A 14,575-nucleotide genomic window follows, 5' to 3' on the forward strand; every position below is an offset into this window, starting at 1 on the left:
TTCTATCCTTTATCTAAAAAAAAATGAGGACCATGCGAAACTAACAGCTTGGCCGCCTATTGTTTCATTCCAGGGACGCCGCCGAGAAAGCCAAAGCGGCCGCATGCCGAGAAGGAATTGCATTGGCATCAGATCACGTTGGCCTGGTACCCCAATAGTGTTCGAGACCGACTGTGCTGCAATTGCAAAGAAGTTGAAGAACCATATACAAGACCAACCTGTGGCCTGGTCTCTGATCCGCGATGCTCGTCTCGAAATGGAAGAACTTTATGGTCTTGACATTGTGAAGATCAACAGGAGCTAGAATAAAGTGGCGCATGAGTTAGCGCATTTTGCTATTAGGTCTAGTGGTAGTCAAGTCTTTCTTGCTTTTTTTTTCAGAGTTTGTTCAGTCTCTTACTTGTAATGACAGTACTTGATTCTTAATAAATTTTCCCTTTTTGAAAAAAAACAGAGAGAGAGACCAAGAACTGTAGGGCAGTGGTCCTACCGGCAACCAGGTGCTACGCTTATGCATGCATACACGGCGGTGGTTGTACAGTACAAAAGCCATCGACTCGAAGAAACCTCGTCCGCCCGCTAGCGCTACACACGTATACATGGCTTCCACGAGCATAGCAGCAAGAAAGAAAGTGCTGGATCAACCGAGATCGAGCAGATGTATACAAATCGGAGGGGTCTCCGATTCTGATCAGAGAGGTAGGATCAGTTATGTAATCATGAAAACAACATAATTACTGGATGGTTTAGAAAGGGGTAAAACTCGTAACTTCACACATAACGCAAGCCCAATATCACCTCCTGATAATCACCAGCACGGATTGTGATCAGAGGTAAGATCAGTTTTGTAATCGTGGAAACAACAGTCATTGGATGATTTAGAAAAGGGGTAAAATTGTAACTTACGTCTCCTTACCGATCTATTCCAAAACACTAGAACAGTAGAACATACAAGGAATACGCTATTTACTATTTTGCCTAGAAATGTTCTTATCTGCACACATTATTAACATACATCATGATGCCAACATTTGATGGGCAAGCTGAAAAAGATACACATATCACACATATACATTCAGGGATAGGATTCGGTGTACAAATAGACCGATAGCTCCAATAGTAGCCAAGGTTCGCCACTTTTCCTCAGCAAGCAAACGCCATTTTTGTCACAAAATTATCCACTCGATCCTACAGCATGAGGTTCGAAAAATACTGCTCAAATTCTTGATCGATGGTTAGCTTCTTCTCACCTGATTGATTGCCACACACATTACCGGATCCACTGTGTTAGTATCTAAATCAAGCAAGGAAATGCAAAAGGGAGGTGCATCGGAGTGCTTACTGTGATAGCCGGTCTGGCCTGTTGGCAAAATCTGAAAATCGTCAACGCCATTCGAGTAAAGATTTTCATCCATGATCTGAGCAGCAGAACCAAAGACATCGCCAGCCATTAGTTCGTCCTCCATTAGGTCATCACACTGTTCAAGCACATTGTATATCCTTTCCAGGTCGTCATTATGTGGTTTGAGCATCACATCCGGATGATGATGCTCTATATCGTGCATAACCCAGCTGTCAGTTTCTCTGGTGCCGCTGCTATGGGAAGAACTAAAAGCCTCTGATGAAAAATTGTTGCTCGAGCTACTGGATGCAGATGTCCGGATCTCAGACATTTTTCTCAAAGATTGTTCCTGAATTCCATTTTTTGAGTCCACTTCAATGCACCCACCAAATAGGCTTATAGTGTTCTCACAAGAGTCCAATTCTTCAGGTATGCTGACCATGTCCGTCCGGGAGGTTTTGTTCATGAAAATGCAATCATATCCTAAACTTTCTGTGGTTGCAGACTCATCATCGTGGCAAGATAACCGTTTGCGAAACTTGCATTTAAGTGGTAGCAACTTTGGATCACTCAGCTCATACTGTGATTTTCTTTTCTTATGAGGACTGTTGATGGCATAGACTTTTTCCATGCTGTTGGAACTGTAACAAACCGTAGCAAGGCACATTACAAACCAGAACTACATATTCACATAGACACAAAACAAGTAATCACCTAGGAAATGAAAACGGTCTCACTATTAAGCATCCATATTAGTCCTCATGAGACGCACTAAAGAAAGGGATAAATACGATTAAATACTAGAAATTCTCACATAAAACAAGCATCTAGCCACTAGTATGGTAGACTCTAATCATCATCAACAACAACAACAACAAAGCCTTTAAGTCCCAAACAAGTTGGGGTAGGCTAGAGTTGAAACCCATCAGAAGCAATCAAGGTTCAGGCACGTGAATAGCTGTCTTCCAAGCACTCCTATCTAAGGCTAAGTCTTTGGGTATATTCCATCCTTTCAAGTCTCCTTTTATTGCCTCAACCCAAGTCAACTTCGGTCTTCCTCTACCTCTCTTCACGTTACTATCCTGGCTTAGGATTCCACTACGCACCGGTGCCTCTGGTAGACTCTAATCATCATTGATAATAATAGCCATTGGATGGCAACACATTAAACCAATATTGAAGACACATAAATATATGATGCAGAGGAAAAACTATGAAAATGGATAAAGAGAGAGTAATTGGTAAATGATTTTATCACAACTGGATACAGACTAAAAAGTTGATGTGGGTACTGTGTTAAAAAATGCACAGGGGAGAGGAGAGGTGGTTCTCAATTCTCATCTCTGCAACTCATGGTTTTCGCGAGATAATCAAATTCAAGTTGGTGAAGATAATGATTTCGGCTGGTATTGCAGTTATTACCTTTGCAATTGCGTTTCGAATATATCATATCCTTATCTTTTTCTTCAAAAAGGGCGTACCCAGTGCAGAGAGCTCCCGCTCTGTGCGGGGTCTGGGAAAGGGTGTCAGTGGCAAGCCTTACCCTCGCCTGTGCAATGCGAGGAGACCGCGACTCGAACCCGGGACCTTCCGGTCACAGGCGGTAAGACTCTACCGCTTGCACCAGGCCCGAACAAATAAAATCCCTTGTTGAAGCCCTTGGTGTATGCTTTTCGCGGACGATGTAGTGCTAGTTGATGAAAGCCGAACATGAGTGAATCAGAAACTGGAGTTATGGCGGGAGACTTTGGAGTCCAAAGGTTTTAGACTCAGTAGAACTAAAACTGAGTATATGAGATGTGACTTCGGTACTACTATTCGGGAGGAGGAAGATATTAGTTTGGAAGGTCAAGTAGTGCCTAGGAAGGATACCTTTCGATATTTAGGATCAATGCTACAGAGAGACGGGGATATTGATGAAGATGTTAGCCATAGAATCAAAGCAGGGTGGATGAAGTGGCGGCAAGTATCTGGTGTCCTATGTGACAAAAGGGTACCACAGAAGCTAAAAGGCAAGTTTTATAGGACGGCGATTAGACCTGCTATGTTGTATAGTGCAGAATGTTGACCTACGAAAAGACGACATGTTCAACAGATAAGTGTCGCGGAAATGCGTATGTTGCGTTGGATTTGCGGTCATACAAGAAGGGATCGAGTTCGGAACGATGATATACGTGATAGATTAGGGGTAGCACCAATTGAAGAGAAGCTTGTCCAACACCGGTTGAGATGGTTTGGACATGTCCAACGGAGACCTCCAGAGGCACCGGTGCGTAGTGTAATCCTAGGCCAGGATAGTAACATGAAGAGAGGCAGAGGAAGACCGAAGTTGACTTAGGTAGAGGCAATAAAAGGAGACTTGAAAGGATGGAATATACCCAAAGACTTAGCCTTAGATAGGAGTGCTTGGAAGACAGCTATTCACGTGCCTGAACCTTGACTGCTTCTGCTAGGTTTCAACTCTAGCCTACCTCAACTTGTTTGAGACTTAAAGGCTTTGTTGTTGTTGTTGTTGTTGTTGTTGAAGCCCTTTATGAGAAGGGCGGGCCTGGTGCAAGCGGTAGAGTCTTACCGCCTGTGACCGAAAGGTCCCGGGTTCGAGTCGCGGTCTCCTCGCATTGCACAGGCGAGGGTAAGGCTTGCCACTAACACCCTTCCCCAGACCCCGCACAGAGCGGGAGCTCTCTGCACTGGGTACGCCCTTTTTTTTTTGTTGAAGCCCTTTATGATAAGCTTCCCTGGATCTGGGAAGATTCTCTTTTGATCCCACTGATAATGAGTAGGCCCAAATAATTCGATTGATCCATACCACATAGTTCTGGCAACTACGAAAGCAGCAAAAAAAAGTACCGATACTACTGGAAAGTACAGTTTCAATATTGGCCATACATAATCCTTTGTATAGATGTTGAGGCGGATGGACACTTAGATGGAATAGGCCCGCTAATATGCCCCATGACGAGGATGAAGTTTGGATGAAACTAAGCAGAGGTTCAAACTGACTCATGTTGAAGAATCAACAGATGAGTTGTGGTTAGGGGTGAAATGCCACTCGAACCCAGGGCTAGGTGGATCTCCCCAAAATACATTGAGGCACAAGTTGACTGGACATCTAGGGGTAAAGCGTTGTTTCAGTGCAAGCCGTGCGATCAATACCAAATCGAGGGATTCATTTCATTTTGAATTTCTATACGTGTAATTATTTCAGAACTTGAGTCTGATTCCATTTTTTTTATTCGTGACTTTTCCCTATTCCTTTGTATATATAGTACTTACGTCTCCTAAGATTGTAGCCCATGCATTATTAGAGTTTAAGGCAATACAAAAACCAACTGACACCTTTGGTGTCTGTATAGATTCTATAATGGATTACACAATGTTTTCATCACAATCTGATCTTGCAAACATCAATCATGATGTTCTTATCGTATCTGATCTCTGCAAGAGAAAGCATGATAAGATCTGCCTAATAGTAGTGGAGTTGGAGATGGGTCAAGCCTGAGGTGCAGAGCCATCCCTGGTGGCCAAATAGGAGGATCCAGTCAGCCAATCGGCCTATTTGTTGTTCTCTCCCATGCACTTCCTAAGTCATTTCAAGAGCTGCATATTTTTCAAGCATGGAGAATATATGAAAAGACCAATGCCATTGATTTGGTGGCACTCAGTTAGGACATGGGAAGCTTAGCAAGAGCTTACAAATGTACTCTCTTGGGACATCACTTGTTGATTATATGCTGTCACATATGGCCACTCAACCACAACATTTGGTGGGCCTGGGTAACACTAAAATATGAGTCCCGTTATTTTGATCCTTCTCATGATGGTTATATAACATTTGCTAGGACACAAGACTTCCACAGATTTTCACAAAATTGCTAATTCTCAAATAAATAGAAAAAACATTGTGTTTTAGGATTATAAGAAATAGAAAAGGTTGCTCTTTTGGCCCAGATTGTTTTCAGAGTTGCATATTAGCCACTAGAATAAACTAAATTTTTATGGTTAGATTGTGCAAGAGAATCTGCACATGCAGGAAACTTTTCAACTCCATTGGGAATCTTGTCAACCTCTAGCTAAATTTATGTGTCCCCAATCCTAATATGCACTATAAAACTCTTTGAGATATTAGCATGCATTGGTGAAGTAAATATTGAGGCAAAAATTGAAGTTAAAAAAAAACAGACACTAATGTTGTAATGGAACTTTAGTTGTTTAGTACTGTCAGGATCCATCAGATGGCCATTACCCACCTAAAGAATGAGAATGTATGATTGCAGTAGCTGTTTGTGACAAAGGGCATACGTAATACTCGACGAGTTTTAAGGTACTACTAGTATTAGACTTTCTACACCTAAAAAGGTATTATACTCTGTGATCACTATACTCCTTAAGTGCATTCAAGCAAGTCCCCTCTGGAACCTAGGGCGCTGGTTCGCTGCCCCGCTTGCCCTTCTCCAGGGCCAGGTCTGCACACCACCATGCCATTCAGATCGCGAGTGATTTGAATTAAGTTGTAACAACTATGGATTTCAGCATAAGCGCATGCTGCAAGACTGTGCGAGATTGGATCGGCAGTGGAACCATATTGGGGCAAGTATCAGATCATATACAATGACATGAGATCCTCAACTTGTTGTAGTTTATCCTTACAGCTGAGAACCACAAATCAGTAGGCACAATTTGCTAGCAATTCAATAGAGTGGACAGATCGCCTCATTTTTAATCCTACAGAAAGTGGGTGTTTGATGTATCCTGATCTAATTCCACCAAACTTCTGAGACTGTGGGTGGACGTTTTTTCTATTAATGGAAATTATGGGTGTTTCTACCTCTATTATCCAAAAGACATCCGCCTAACTAGTACTGTCTGTGATGTCATTTTCTTTTCCTCATCTTCGCTAGTGATAACTGATAAAGACTACAACAAAAATCATGCTCATCGTTTCAGGCAATGATCTTGTTCCGTTGTTCGTTTCATCACTCGGTAGACCACAAGCATTATGCAAAAGCACTTGATGTTATCTTTCTTTTCTCCCCCAAATCCTAGCTTGTAGTTCTTCCCAAACGTGAGACCATGCAAAACCAGAATATTATGCACAAAGGCGCGAATCATTTTGGTTCACCCTCATAGCTTATCGCTAGGCTATTGCAACTTTGCAAGGCAAGCTTGCAGATTCCCCAGTTCTGTAAAGAGACCCCAGTTCTGTGAAGAGATCTCACAGGATGAGAGGAATCACGCCCGGCCACTCATTCTACCTTAGGCTCTTGCCTAATCACTGCATGCAGAAGAAGAACAGGAGAGGAGAATCCTCTACGTTCCTAAACGATCGACAACAACTAATGGCAGGCAAATCGGGGTTGAGGGCGGCCGGGAGGTGGGAACGAAGGAGGGGGAGGGGGGCGGATGCGGAGGAGGAGGCCGCTGGAGACAGCCTCGCCGCCGCCATCTTCACGGTCGCGCGGAACTCTGACGGACAGCTCCGGCGGTGGGGGGCGTGCTCCCTCCTCGTAGTGACAGGAATGAGCCCAAGCTTGGCAGGCGGAATCATGCCAACGAATACATATTAGGGAAGCTGAGTGGAGAGGGTGTGTACTGACCAGCCTTTGAGGATGAGGGTGCACTGATTGGTGGAAGCTGCCTCCTCCGCGTTCGCAGCCGGCGGCGGCACCGCACACTCCCTCTCCGCCTTTGCTCCCATTCCGCAAGCCCCAACCGCGATCCGAGAGAGAAGAGCAACTGAGCAAGTGGTGGAAAGAAATGGGCGTCCATGTGATATGAAGGGATGAAAACACGGATATTTTCCGACCGAAACCGAATCGTTTTAGACGAGTCAAGATCTGTCCGTATCTGAGTCCGCATATCCAACATATATCGTATTCGTATTCGAATACTTAAATCATATATTTATAATGTTGTATCTATATCTGAATATTTAAATCGTATATTTATAAAGTTGATATACAATCGTATCCTATCCAACATAGTTGACACTATCCATATTTAAATCCAAATCCGAACAGAAATATGAAAACAAATATAATATCCGTCCGTATCCGATCCGTTTTCGTGCACAGATATGACGGAGGTCCGTCCCCAGTCGGCAATCCCATGGCGTCAGCTGCAACTGGATTCTCTATCCTCCAATCCCATTCCTCGGATTCTCTGCGGAGCAAGGCATGTTGCCTCCTCCAAAAAGTTTTTTTTTAATTGTTTTAAAACTTTAAAAAAAATTCTAGTCCTAGCTCGTCTTTTTTTCTCTCTAAAAAACTTCTCCCTGCCGCGACAGTGGTAGTCCGTCACTGACCTGCTGATGTGGCCACCCTGCCACGCCATCGCGTCGGGCGCGCGCCAACTCGCCTGACACGACAAGGGTGTATGCAAAGTAGTTTAGGTAGATCGATTATGTTTACAAACTTGTGTTTAAGGTCTACCCTCGATTTTGTACTCGTAAATCTAGTTGCCTGTCCTCTATGTGGTTAGTTTAGGACTTGTACTTAAATCAAATTGGTGATAGTTTAGTTAGTATGTTAAGGTCACATTACTTGGAATCAATTTGAATACTTGATGTAGTTTGCTCAAATGCTTTTGTAGACGAATAGTTTAGTCCGTTTGTTTCACGGAGAAAGAGTTAAAGAAGATGAGGACTTTGAAAATATTGTAGGCGTTTGCATTTGTGAAAGGAGAACTCCGTGATGCCAGAGTACTCCGATGCCGAACCTACAACCATCCTCTCAAATGCTAATGCCCACTTGGACTTGTTCTGCATTTGCTCGTTCATCCATGTCTTTGCCTCCTTGTTTAGTACCTTGTCAAGTTCTTTCTTTCTCTCTTCAAATTGATGCTCTGTCGGTGCTATACAAAGAGCCTTTACCTTATCTAAAACTTTCTTCGCTGGAAATTAGCTCTCATGCACCATCTATATTTTTTTTTTGAATTACACGAGTACAGACATAGACGCTCAACATGTACGTACACTCACCCCCTATAAACACATGTACGCAAACCTTACCCCTATGAGCGCATCCGAAAGACTGTGCCGACACATCTCAAGATTAACGAAGTCACTACAGGTGCCTCGCTGTCGACGGGAACGTCGCCTATCACTGAACAACGCCATTAAATCCTGTAATAAATCCAGGAAAATACGAACACCCGTGTTAAGTCGAGGACTTAAAACCAACTAAGCTAGGCTCAGTTCGCATGCACCATCTATGTTGTAAAGGTGGAAACCCATCAAGATCTTCTTTGACAGCATTTAGTAGTCCATGGTGCCGATCCAAGATCATACATATACTGCGAGACCTACCAAGCACATTTTTTCGTAGAAGCTGCATGAACCAGGACCATGTATTGTTGGTTTGTCCCTCTGCCAATGAAAATGCTAGTGGCACTGTCTGCTCCTCCGGGTCAACAGCTGCCGCCATCGTCAATATCCCCCTCTTGCCGGTAAGGAAAGTGGCATCCGTAAGTATCATTGGGCGACAACACTGCAAAGATTGTTCCGGCGCAAACCAAAACACACACTGCAGGACATGTGCTTTCTCAACAGTAGAGGAAAGAAAGTACTTCACTCATGTGAATGGGAACCATTTTAGGCAGGGGTTGTAATAAACCATTGCACACAATTTCCTCGGCACCTGTTGTTGTATGCTTCCATCTAACTGTTGTTGTAGGCTTCCTTCCTTCTAACTACTCCAATGCATCTCCGGTGGTTGCTTCCCACGCCACACTTTTCCGTACTCGGACCGATAACAGATGAAGCCAAATATGGACTCAATAAACAGCGCCATGGAAATGTCGCAGCATCCACGAGGCCCATTATGCGACGGGAAATGTAACTTGCCGTGCACTGAGAATGTTCTTGCCTGATTTCTCTCATAAACTGGGTTAATTTTATTTCATCTTAACGAAAGACAGAGCTCTTGCCATTGTGTTAAAAAAAAAGAAACCAAGCATACTAAGAAAGGACGGGGAAGAAGATTATCGTCGACCTTTTTATGCATCAAAATCAGAGAATGAGAGAAATGAACATTAGTTGTACAAGAACTCAGCGCACTGGACAGCTGGTTCCACACTCGGTTTTGTTAGGATAGACAGGGATTAGACCACATCCTTACATTGCAAGAAATCACTCCAAACCGTCACCTCCAAAACAGCGTTCCACGGATTATGTTAGCAGCTACTACTAGTTACCTATGACCTACACCTAGGCAGCTACTTACACCATGTAAGAAGCATCCTCTTCACCGTTGCCTGTGGCATGCCACCCATCACTCACCTGGTGCTTGCAGATTGGGCATGTACCTTGTTGGCGCAGCCATGGGTCGATGCAGTTTACATGAAACTGTAAAACAAAAGAGAAAGTAAGAAATCTTGCAGTGGACTGTTCCCTCATCAGGACACATCACATTAGCACTTTTTTTTTTCCAAAGAGCTCTGCCTTGCATTGAAGGGAGAAAACAGAACACGAAGTTTTACCAAGGGTAGCTCCAACACTGTTTGAAGAGCTAGGTCATAAAATATTTTTATTGAATACACAGAAGAGATAATGATAAGTTAAAGAGCTAAGCTCAAACACTTCTTTTGTATGTTGTGTTACTCTATTTTTATCTTTTTTTTTCTTTAAGTTCATATGAGCTAGCAAGTTGACTCTATTGTTAAGAGTGCTCTAAGGGGTAGACACGCCTCAATAGGCTAAAAGACAACCCAAGCCCTTGAGATAGACAAACCACAAAGAATCAGAAACAAAATGCACATGAAGGCCTCTAACACTAGTTTTGAAAAGCACATTGTCGTTGTTCAAAGTCCTGTTTTGTGCGTAGCACAATCGATACAGGCGTGGAGCAATCATTTTGGAAAATCCGCCGATTTCTTTCTTTCCACAAATTCCACATGATGTAGATGCATAACCCGTTGAAGTGTCATCTTTTATCTTCTTTCCAAAATCCCACCAATTTTTAATGTTAGTGCAATTTGCAACCTGTACATGCAGAGGTAAAGAGCAATGCCCCCACACTAGCACCCTCCTCCAGACATCAACCGCGAAGGGTCATAACAGACACATATGGAGGCCCGTCTCCTGTTCCCCATGACAAAGGGCACAAGAAGTTTGATGTGGCCATCCCCTCTTTGCTAGATTATCTACTGTTAGGATTTTATCTTGGATTAGGGTCCATGCGAAGAACTTGCATTTGTTTTCTGTCACTGCATCACATTAGCACTATATTGGACATATCTTCGAAGCGTTGATTTTCATGTATGCACTTGTAACAACATCAGTCCTCCATAGGACAACACAAGCTGACTGCTGACATGCGCCTGCACTGCATACACAGGCCTCAAAAGCTAGGCCATGCTTACGGGCAAGGTTATAGCAGGTCTTGTACAATAGTCTCTTAGGTTCCTACCAACCTTCAAATATAGGAAGCCAATGGCGTGGCGAGACAGAGTGGGGGAATCGAGATCACACCTCTATTGCCCCTTAATCCTATTTCACTTGTGATTCCTGGTCTATATTGTTGTTTAGAAACATGTGATTCCTGATATTATAATCAGGCGTGGGTAAAAATATGACAAATTAGAACTCTATGGGGCAAAGAATGAGAAAGCAAAGGAAGTTATTGATGTGTCAAGTAACCAGTCAAATTTAAGTTTGCTTCAAAAAATTCACAGAATTTCAGATCTGAGTGTAAAGAATATAAACTACAATGACACACTCCCTACTTTCTGTTCTGCAGAATCAACAACATAGCACCTCACACTGGTGCATACTCCCTCCAGTAGTCCAGTCAGAAACAAGTGGTGGTTTGATTTTAAATTCTGGTTACACATTACTTGTTATATTCTAAGTGTGGATATTTGAAAATTATTTGGGTAGTTTTGTCTCGGAAGTTTCATAAACTATTTTTTTTCTATGTTCTATAAATATTTTGTAGCAAGAAGTATCATTCAAAGTTGCACTTTGGAGAATGTGTCCAATAAGTCACTTATCTATGAAGGGGTAGCATGAAGCAAGTGGTCAACCAAGTGCAAGATGTAAACTGTAGAGTAAGATATGATATATGCAAACAATAACAGTTAAAAAAACTTTTATCTTAAGTATGTCACAATATCACAGCATTCATCCACAAAATGTGTTAAGTGGACCAGTTAATCCTGTTGGTACATCAAACATGATTCTGGTTTCACGGCGTTGTTTTAGGATGTTAGCTAACATGTCAAGTTACCATATCAAACTAGAGCTAAAAGGTGCTGCCAGGATCATTTCAGAAAGGAAACAAAACCGAGATCATCTGCTGTTTCCATACAAGGAAAACCAAGGGCAAGATAATGAGCATGATTACCTGATGCAAGCATGGTAGGCTTCTCAACAGATCACCCACCGCGACTTGCTCTAAGCAAACACTACATGTTAGTTCATCCTCTGGAGTTTTGCTGGTTCCATCTGCTTTTAGACCATCCTGCTTTTTCTGCAAGGCAGAATCGAGTTATCATCGTGGCCCAAAGTCTGAACCATGCATGTGCTACTGCACAGACGCTGATGGTGATCAGTGATCACAGCAGCTATGTGATTCTAAACACTAGCTGTTACATCAAATAAGAAAGTGTAAACTAGAAAATCCTCGACTCAAAATATCATATAAATCCCAAAGCTAACCAGAAAACAACCAATAACTTCAATAAATGAGGGCTGAACCAAAAGTGTATTGCCCAGTTATACAGATATGTAAAATACATATATGTTAATCTTATCTTTACAATGGAATATTATAAGAATATCATTGCATATGCATACGAATGACAACTGTGACGTCACAAATAACATGACTTTTTAACAGCCTACATGATTGAATATAAATAAGATACTTTTCAAGCGACCACACCTTGAGAAACAAGTCAGTATTTATCAATTACCTCATTGCCAGACCCAGTTGAAGAAACCGATAGCTGAGATGGCCCATCACTATTGAAAAACATTCGTTAGAAACACATCATAGAGACAAATTACTCCATGTCTCCATTTCAGAATTAAATGTTTGGTCATGTGTTGATGATGGGAGATACTGGAACCAACTTGACATGGCCATATGAACAAATCAACCCAAAGGATAATTCGCCTTACCTTTTTCGGGCAGGGGCATTCCCCTGCTGCGCCTGAACTTTATATTTGAATACAGGAAGAGAATTTATTTCTTCTTCACTCATAGAAGGAGCATGCGGGCTATTGTCAGCATCCAATGCTCTCAGAGTGTCATAGTCTGAAACAAAATGATTTCCATGGCGCTAAGTTTTCAGGAAACACTATAAACCATCAAATGAGTCGAATGGAATGTATTGGCACACCTAAATCGTCAAATTCACGATCAAGAAGAGCCAGTTGAAGTCTAAGGCTCTGTAACCGTCCTCTCGTAGCAAGGGCAATGGTTGGCGGTACATGCACACGCAGCTCAGTGTGGCCAAGAAAACTGTTGGCAGCTGCAGCATGAGCAAGCTGCTGGCACGTGGCATACATTCTAAGGCTCGTGGCCATTAGGAAGACTCCCAAGACAAGCCAAACCTACAAGAGAAGAAAATATTGCGCAATCCGACAAATACGTAGTTATTAAACTGTTCCACAATTGCATGGTTTGTACGAATAAGAAACCAACTTTAATCGACTCATGGACACCTCGCACACAGCATGAAAACTTACCAAAAGATTGGGAGACATCTGGTGTGAGTTCAGTACCATGAACAAAACAAGAACTGCCCAAGAAAAAACACAATGTTAACCAAAAGAATAATCTTTAGCAGCTCAACAGTATTGGTAATAGACAGGCGAACGGATTACCAGTTAGAAGAAAAGCCAAGGAATTGCTATTCACCGGCCTGCTCCCTGCATGAATTCGCTACACGCAAGTACATATACGAATGGGATCAGACATCAGGACAAGGAAACCGGCTTAAGCTACACTACCACCAGTTACATGTTAGCAGAAATGCGTGATCGGTTGAGCAGACAGACACTCACCATGGCGCGGCGCTCGGGGGCAAACCCCGGGAAGCCACCGGCCTCGATGTCGGCCCTGCTCCCTCGGAACACGAAGCTCATGGTGCCCACCAAACGCTGCCACCGCCACTCTAAGGCGCAAGATTGGCTCCAAACTCCAAAGCCCCGCGCAGCAACGAATTTGCCCGTGAACCTGAGGCACCGATAAATATAAATGAAATAAGCGCCGGAGAGCGACGCCCCAACCGAAATCCCAGCTAGAAACTCCGTCAGGCCAAGCGATCCGGTCGCGCCGTCGCGGGAAGCGAAATGCCGGGATAAACCCTGAAGCTTCCGGAAGCTTCGCCCAGCGCACGGCTTGGGCGCTGACCGGACCGAATCGGAAACCAGACGAGGAAGGCGAGGGGGAGTTCGAGGAGGGCGCGCACCTGATCGAAGGCGAGATACCTCCCGCCGCGGCGTCGAGCCAACGATTCGCTCGCTGGCGGAGGACGAGAGCAGCAGCGCCTGCAGCCTGCAGATGGGGAAAAGAGAGGGGGGGCTGCAGGACTGCAGGAGCTAGAAAGGCTTCTGCGGTTTCGAGTTCGTGCGCCGCGGTGCCGGGCACCCTGTGGAGAGTGCGTGGCATTATCCGTGCCGTCCGTTTCGTGATGGACGGCGCACTTGGATCACGATAGCTAAAATTGAATACCACCATCCTTAAATTTATCCAAAGTTATAGAAAAATACTAACCTTTGTGATATAAAATAAATATTATTAGAATAATTATGAAATATAATTTCACAATAAGTTGATTCAAATATATTAATATGAACACTATTGCACTGTTAATTTGGTCAGATTTAAACTACTTTAACGAGCATGAATATCATAGCTACATTATTGTCATAAATAACTAGCCCATTCCTAGCAAATTTCATGTCAATTCTTTTTTCCCCAACAGATAAAAAGCTCCAGTAATAGATGCACCGACTATTTTAGAGTACGCACATCAAGATTTGTTATGAAGTTGTTCCACGCTGAAGTTTGTGGAGTAGAGTAAGTAAAACAGTCCTAAACATGCCCTTAGATCATGGGAGCTGAAAATGAATAGTGTCCTCTAAATTTCAATAGAGCATACACTATCCCAGGCGCATGAGATAAGTTTTATAAGAAGAAACCTAAACGACCAAGAACAAAACAGTTGCTGAAAATAGCAAATGTATAGTTTTATTTGTGGATGAAATTGTGCTATTCATGTCGC

The 14,575-nt window shown here is 43.1% G+C and overlaps 2 protein-coding genes across 2 annotated transcripts; both read right to left on the reverse strand.

The window, feature by feature from the left end:
• Window positions 1-1,061: 1,061 nt before the first annotated feature.
• On the reverse strand, window positions 1,062-7,097 carry LOC136501768 (uncharacterized). The gene is made up of 3 exons (XM_066497307.1): window positions 6,940-7,097; window positions 1,343-1,983; window positions 1,062-1,250 (listed from the first exon to the last, which is right to left on the reverse strand). The coding sequence occupies exons 1-3, from the start codon at window positions 7,038-7,040 to the stop codon at window positions 1,189-1,191; spliced, it is 804 nt and encodes a 267-aa protein (XP_066353404.1). The 5' UTR covers window positions 7,041-7,097; the 3' UTR covers window positions 1,062-1,188.
• Window positions 7,098-9,302: 2,205 nt separating this feature from the next.
• On the reverse strand, window positions 9,303-13,893 carry LOC136501778 (E3 ubiquitin-protein ligase SDIR1-like). Its single transcript, XM_066497316.1, has 9 exons — window positions 13,760-13,893; window positions 13,353-13,524; window positions 13,173-13,230; window positions 13,035-13,087; window positions 12,686-12,899; window positions 12,465-12,600; window positions 12,257-12,305; window positions 11,686-11,811; window positions 9,303-9,686 (listed from the first exon to the last, which is right to left on the reverse strand). The coding sequence occupies exons 2-9, from the start codon at window positions 13,431-13,433 to the stop codon at window positions 9,561-9,563; spliced, it is 843 nt and encodes a 280-aa protein (XP_066353413.1). The 5' UTR covers window positions 13,434-13,524; window positions 13,760-13,893; the 3' UTR covers window positions 9,303-9,560.
• Window positions 13,894-14,575: the final 682 nt, after the last annotated feature.

The sequence above is a fragment of the Miscanthus floridulus genome, chromosome 1 (assembly GCF_019320115.1).
Source record: "Miscanthus floridulus cultivar M001 chromosome 1, ASM1932011v1, whole genome shotgun sequence".
NCBI lineage: Eukaryota > Viridiplantae > Streptophyta > Magnoliopsida > Poales > Poaceae > Miscanthus > Miscanthus floridulus.

Bases quoted from the DNA above. Each gene is read 5' to 3' on its own strand.
- LOC136501778 (XM_066497316.1), bottom strand. From the start codon at position 13,433: ATGAGCTTCGTGTTCCGAGGGAGCAGGGCCGACATCGAGGCCGGTGGC. The intron at 13,231-13,352 runs GTGAGTGTCTGT...ACTTGCGTGTAG, and splicing joins CCCCCGAGCGCCGCGCCATG to CGAATTCATGCAGGGAGCAG. The intron at 12,900-13,034 runs GTAAGTTTTCAT...CTTCTCTTGTAG, and splicing joins AGATGTCTCCCAATCTTTTG to GTTTGGCTTGTCTTGGGAGT.
- LOC136501768 (XM_066497307.1), bottom strand. From the start codon at position 7,040: ATGGGAGCAAAGGCGGAGAGGGAGTGTGCGGTGCCGCCGCCGGCTGCG. The intron at 1,984-6,939 runs GTCAGTACACAC...GGTTTGTTACAG, and splicing joins ACCCTCATCCTCAAAGGCTG to TTCCAACAGCATGGAAAAAG. The intron at 1,251-1,342 runs GTAAGCACTCCG...GCAATCAATCAG, and splicing joins AGGCCAGACCGGCTATCACA to GTGAGAAGAAGCTAACCATC.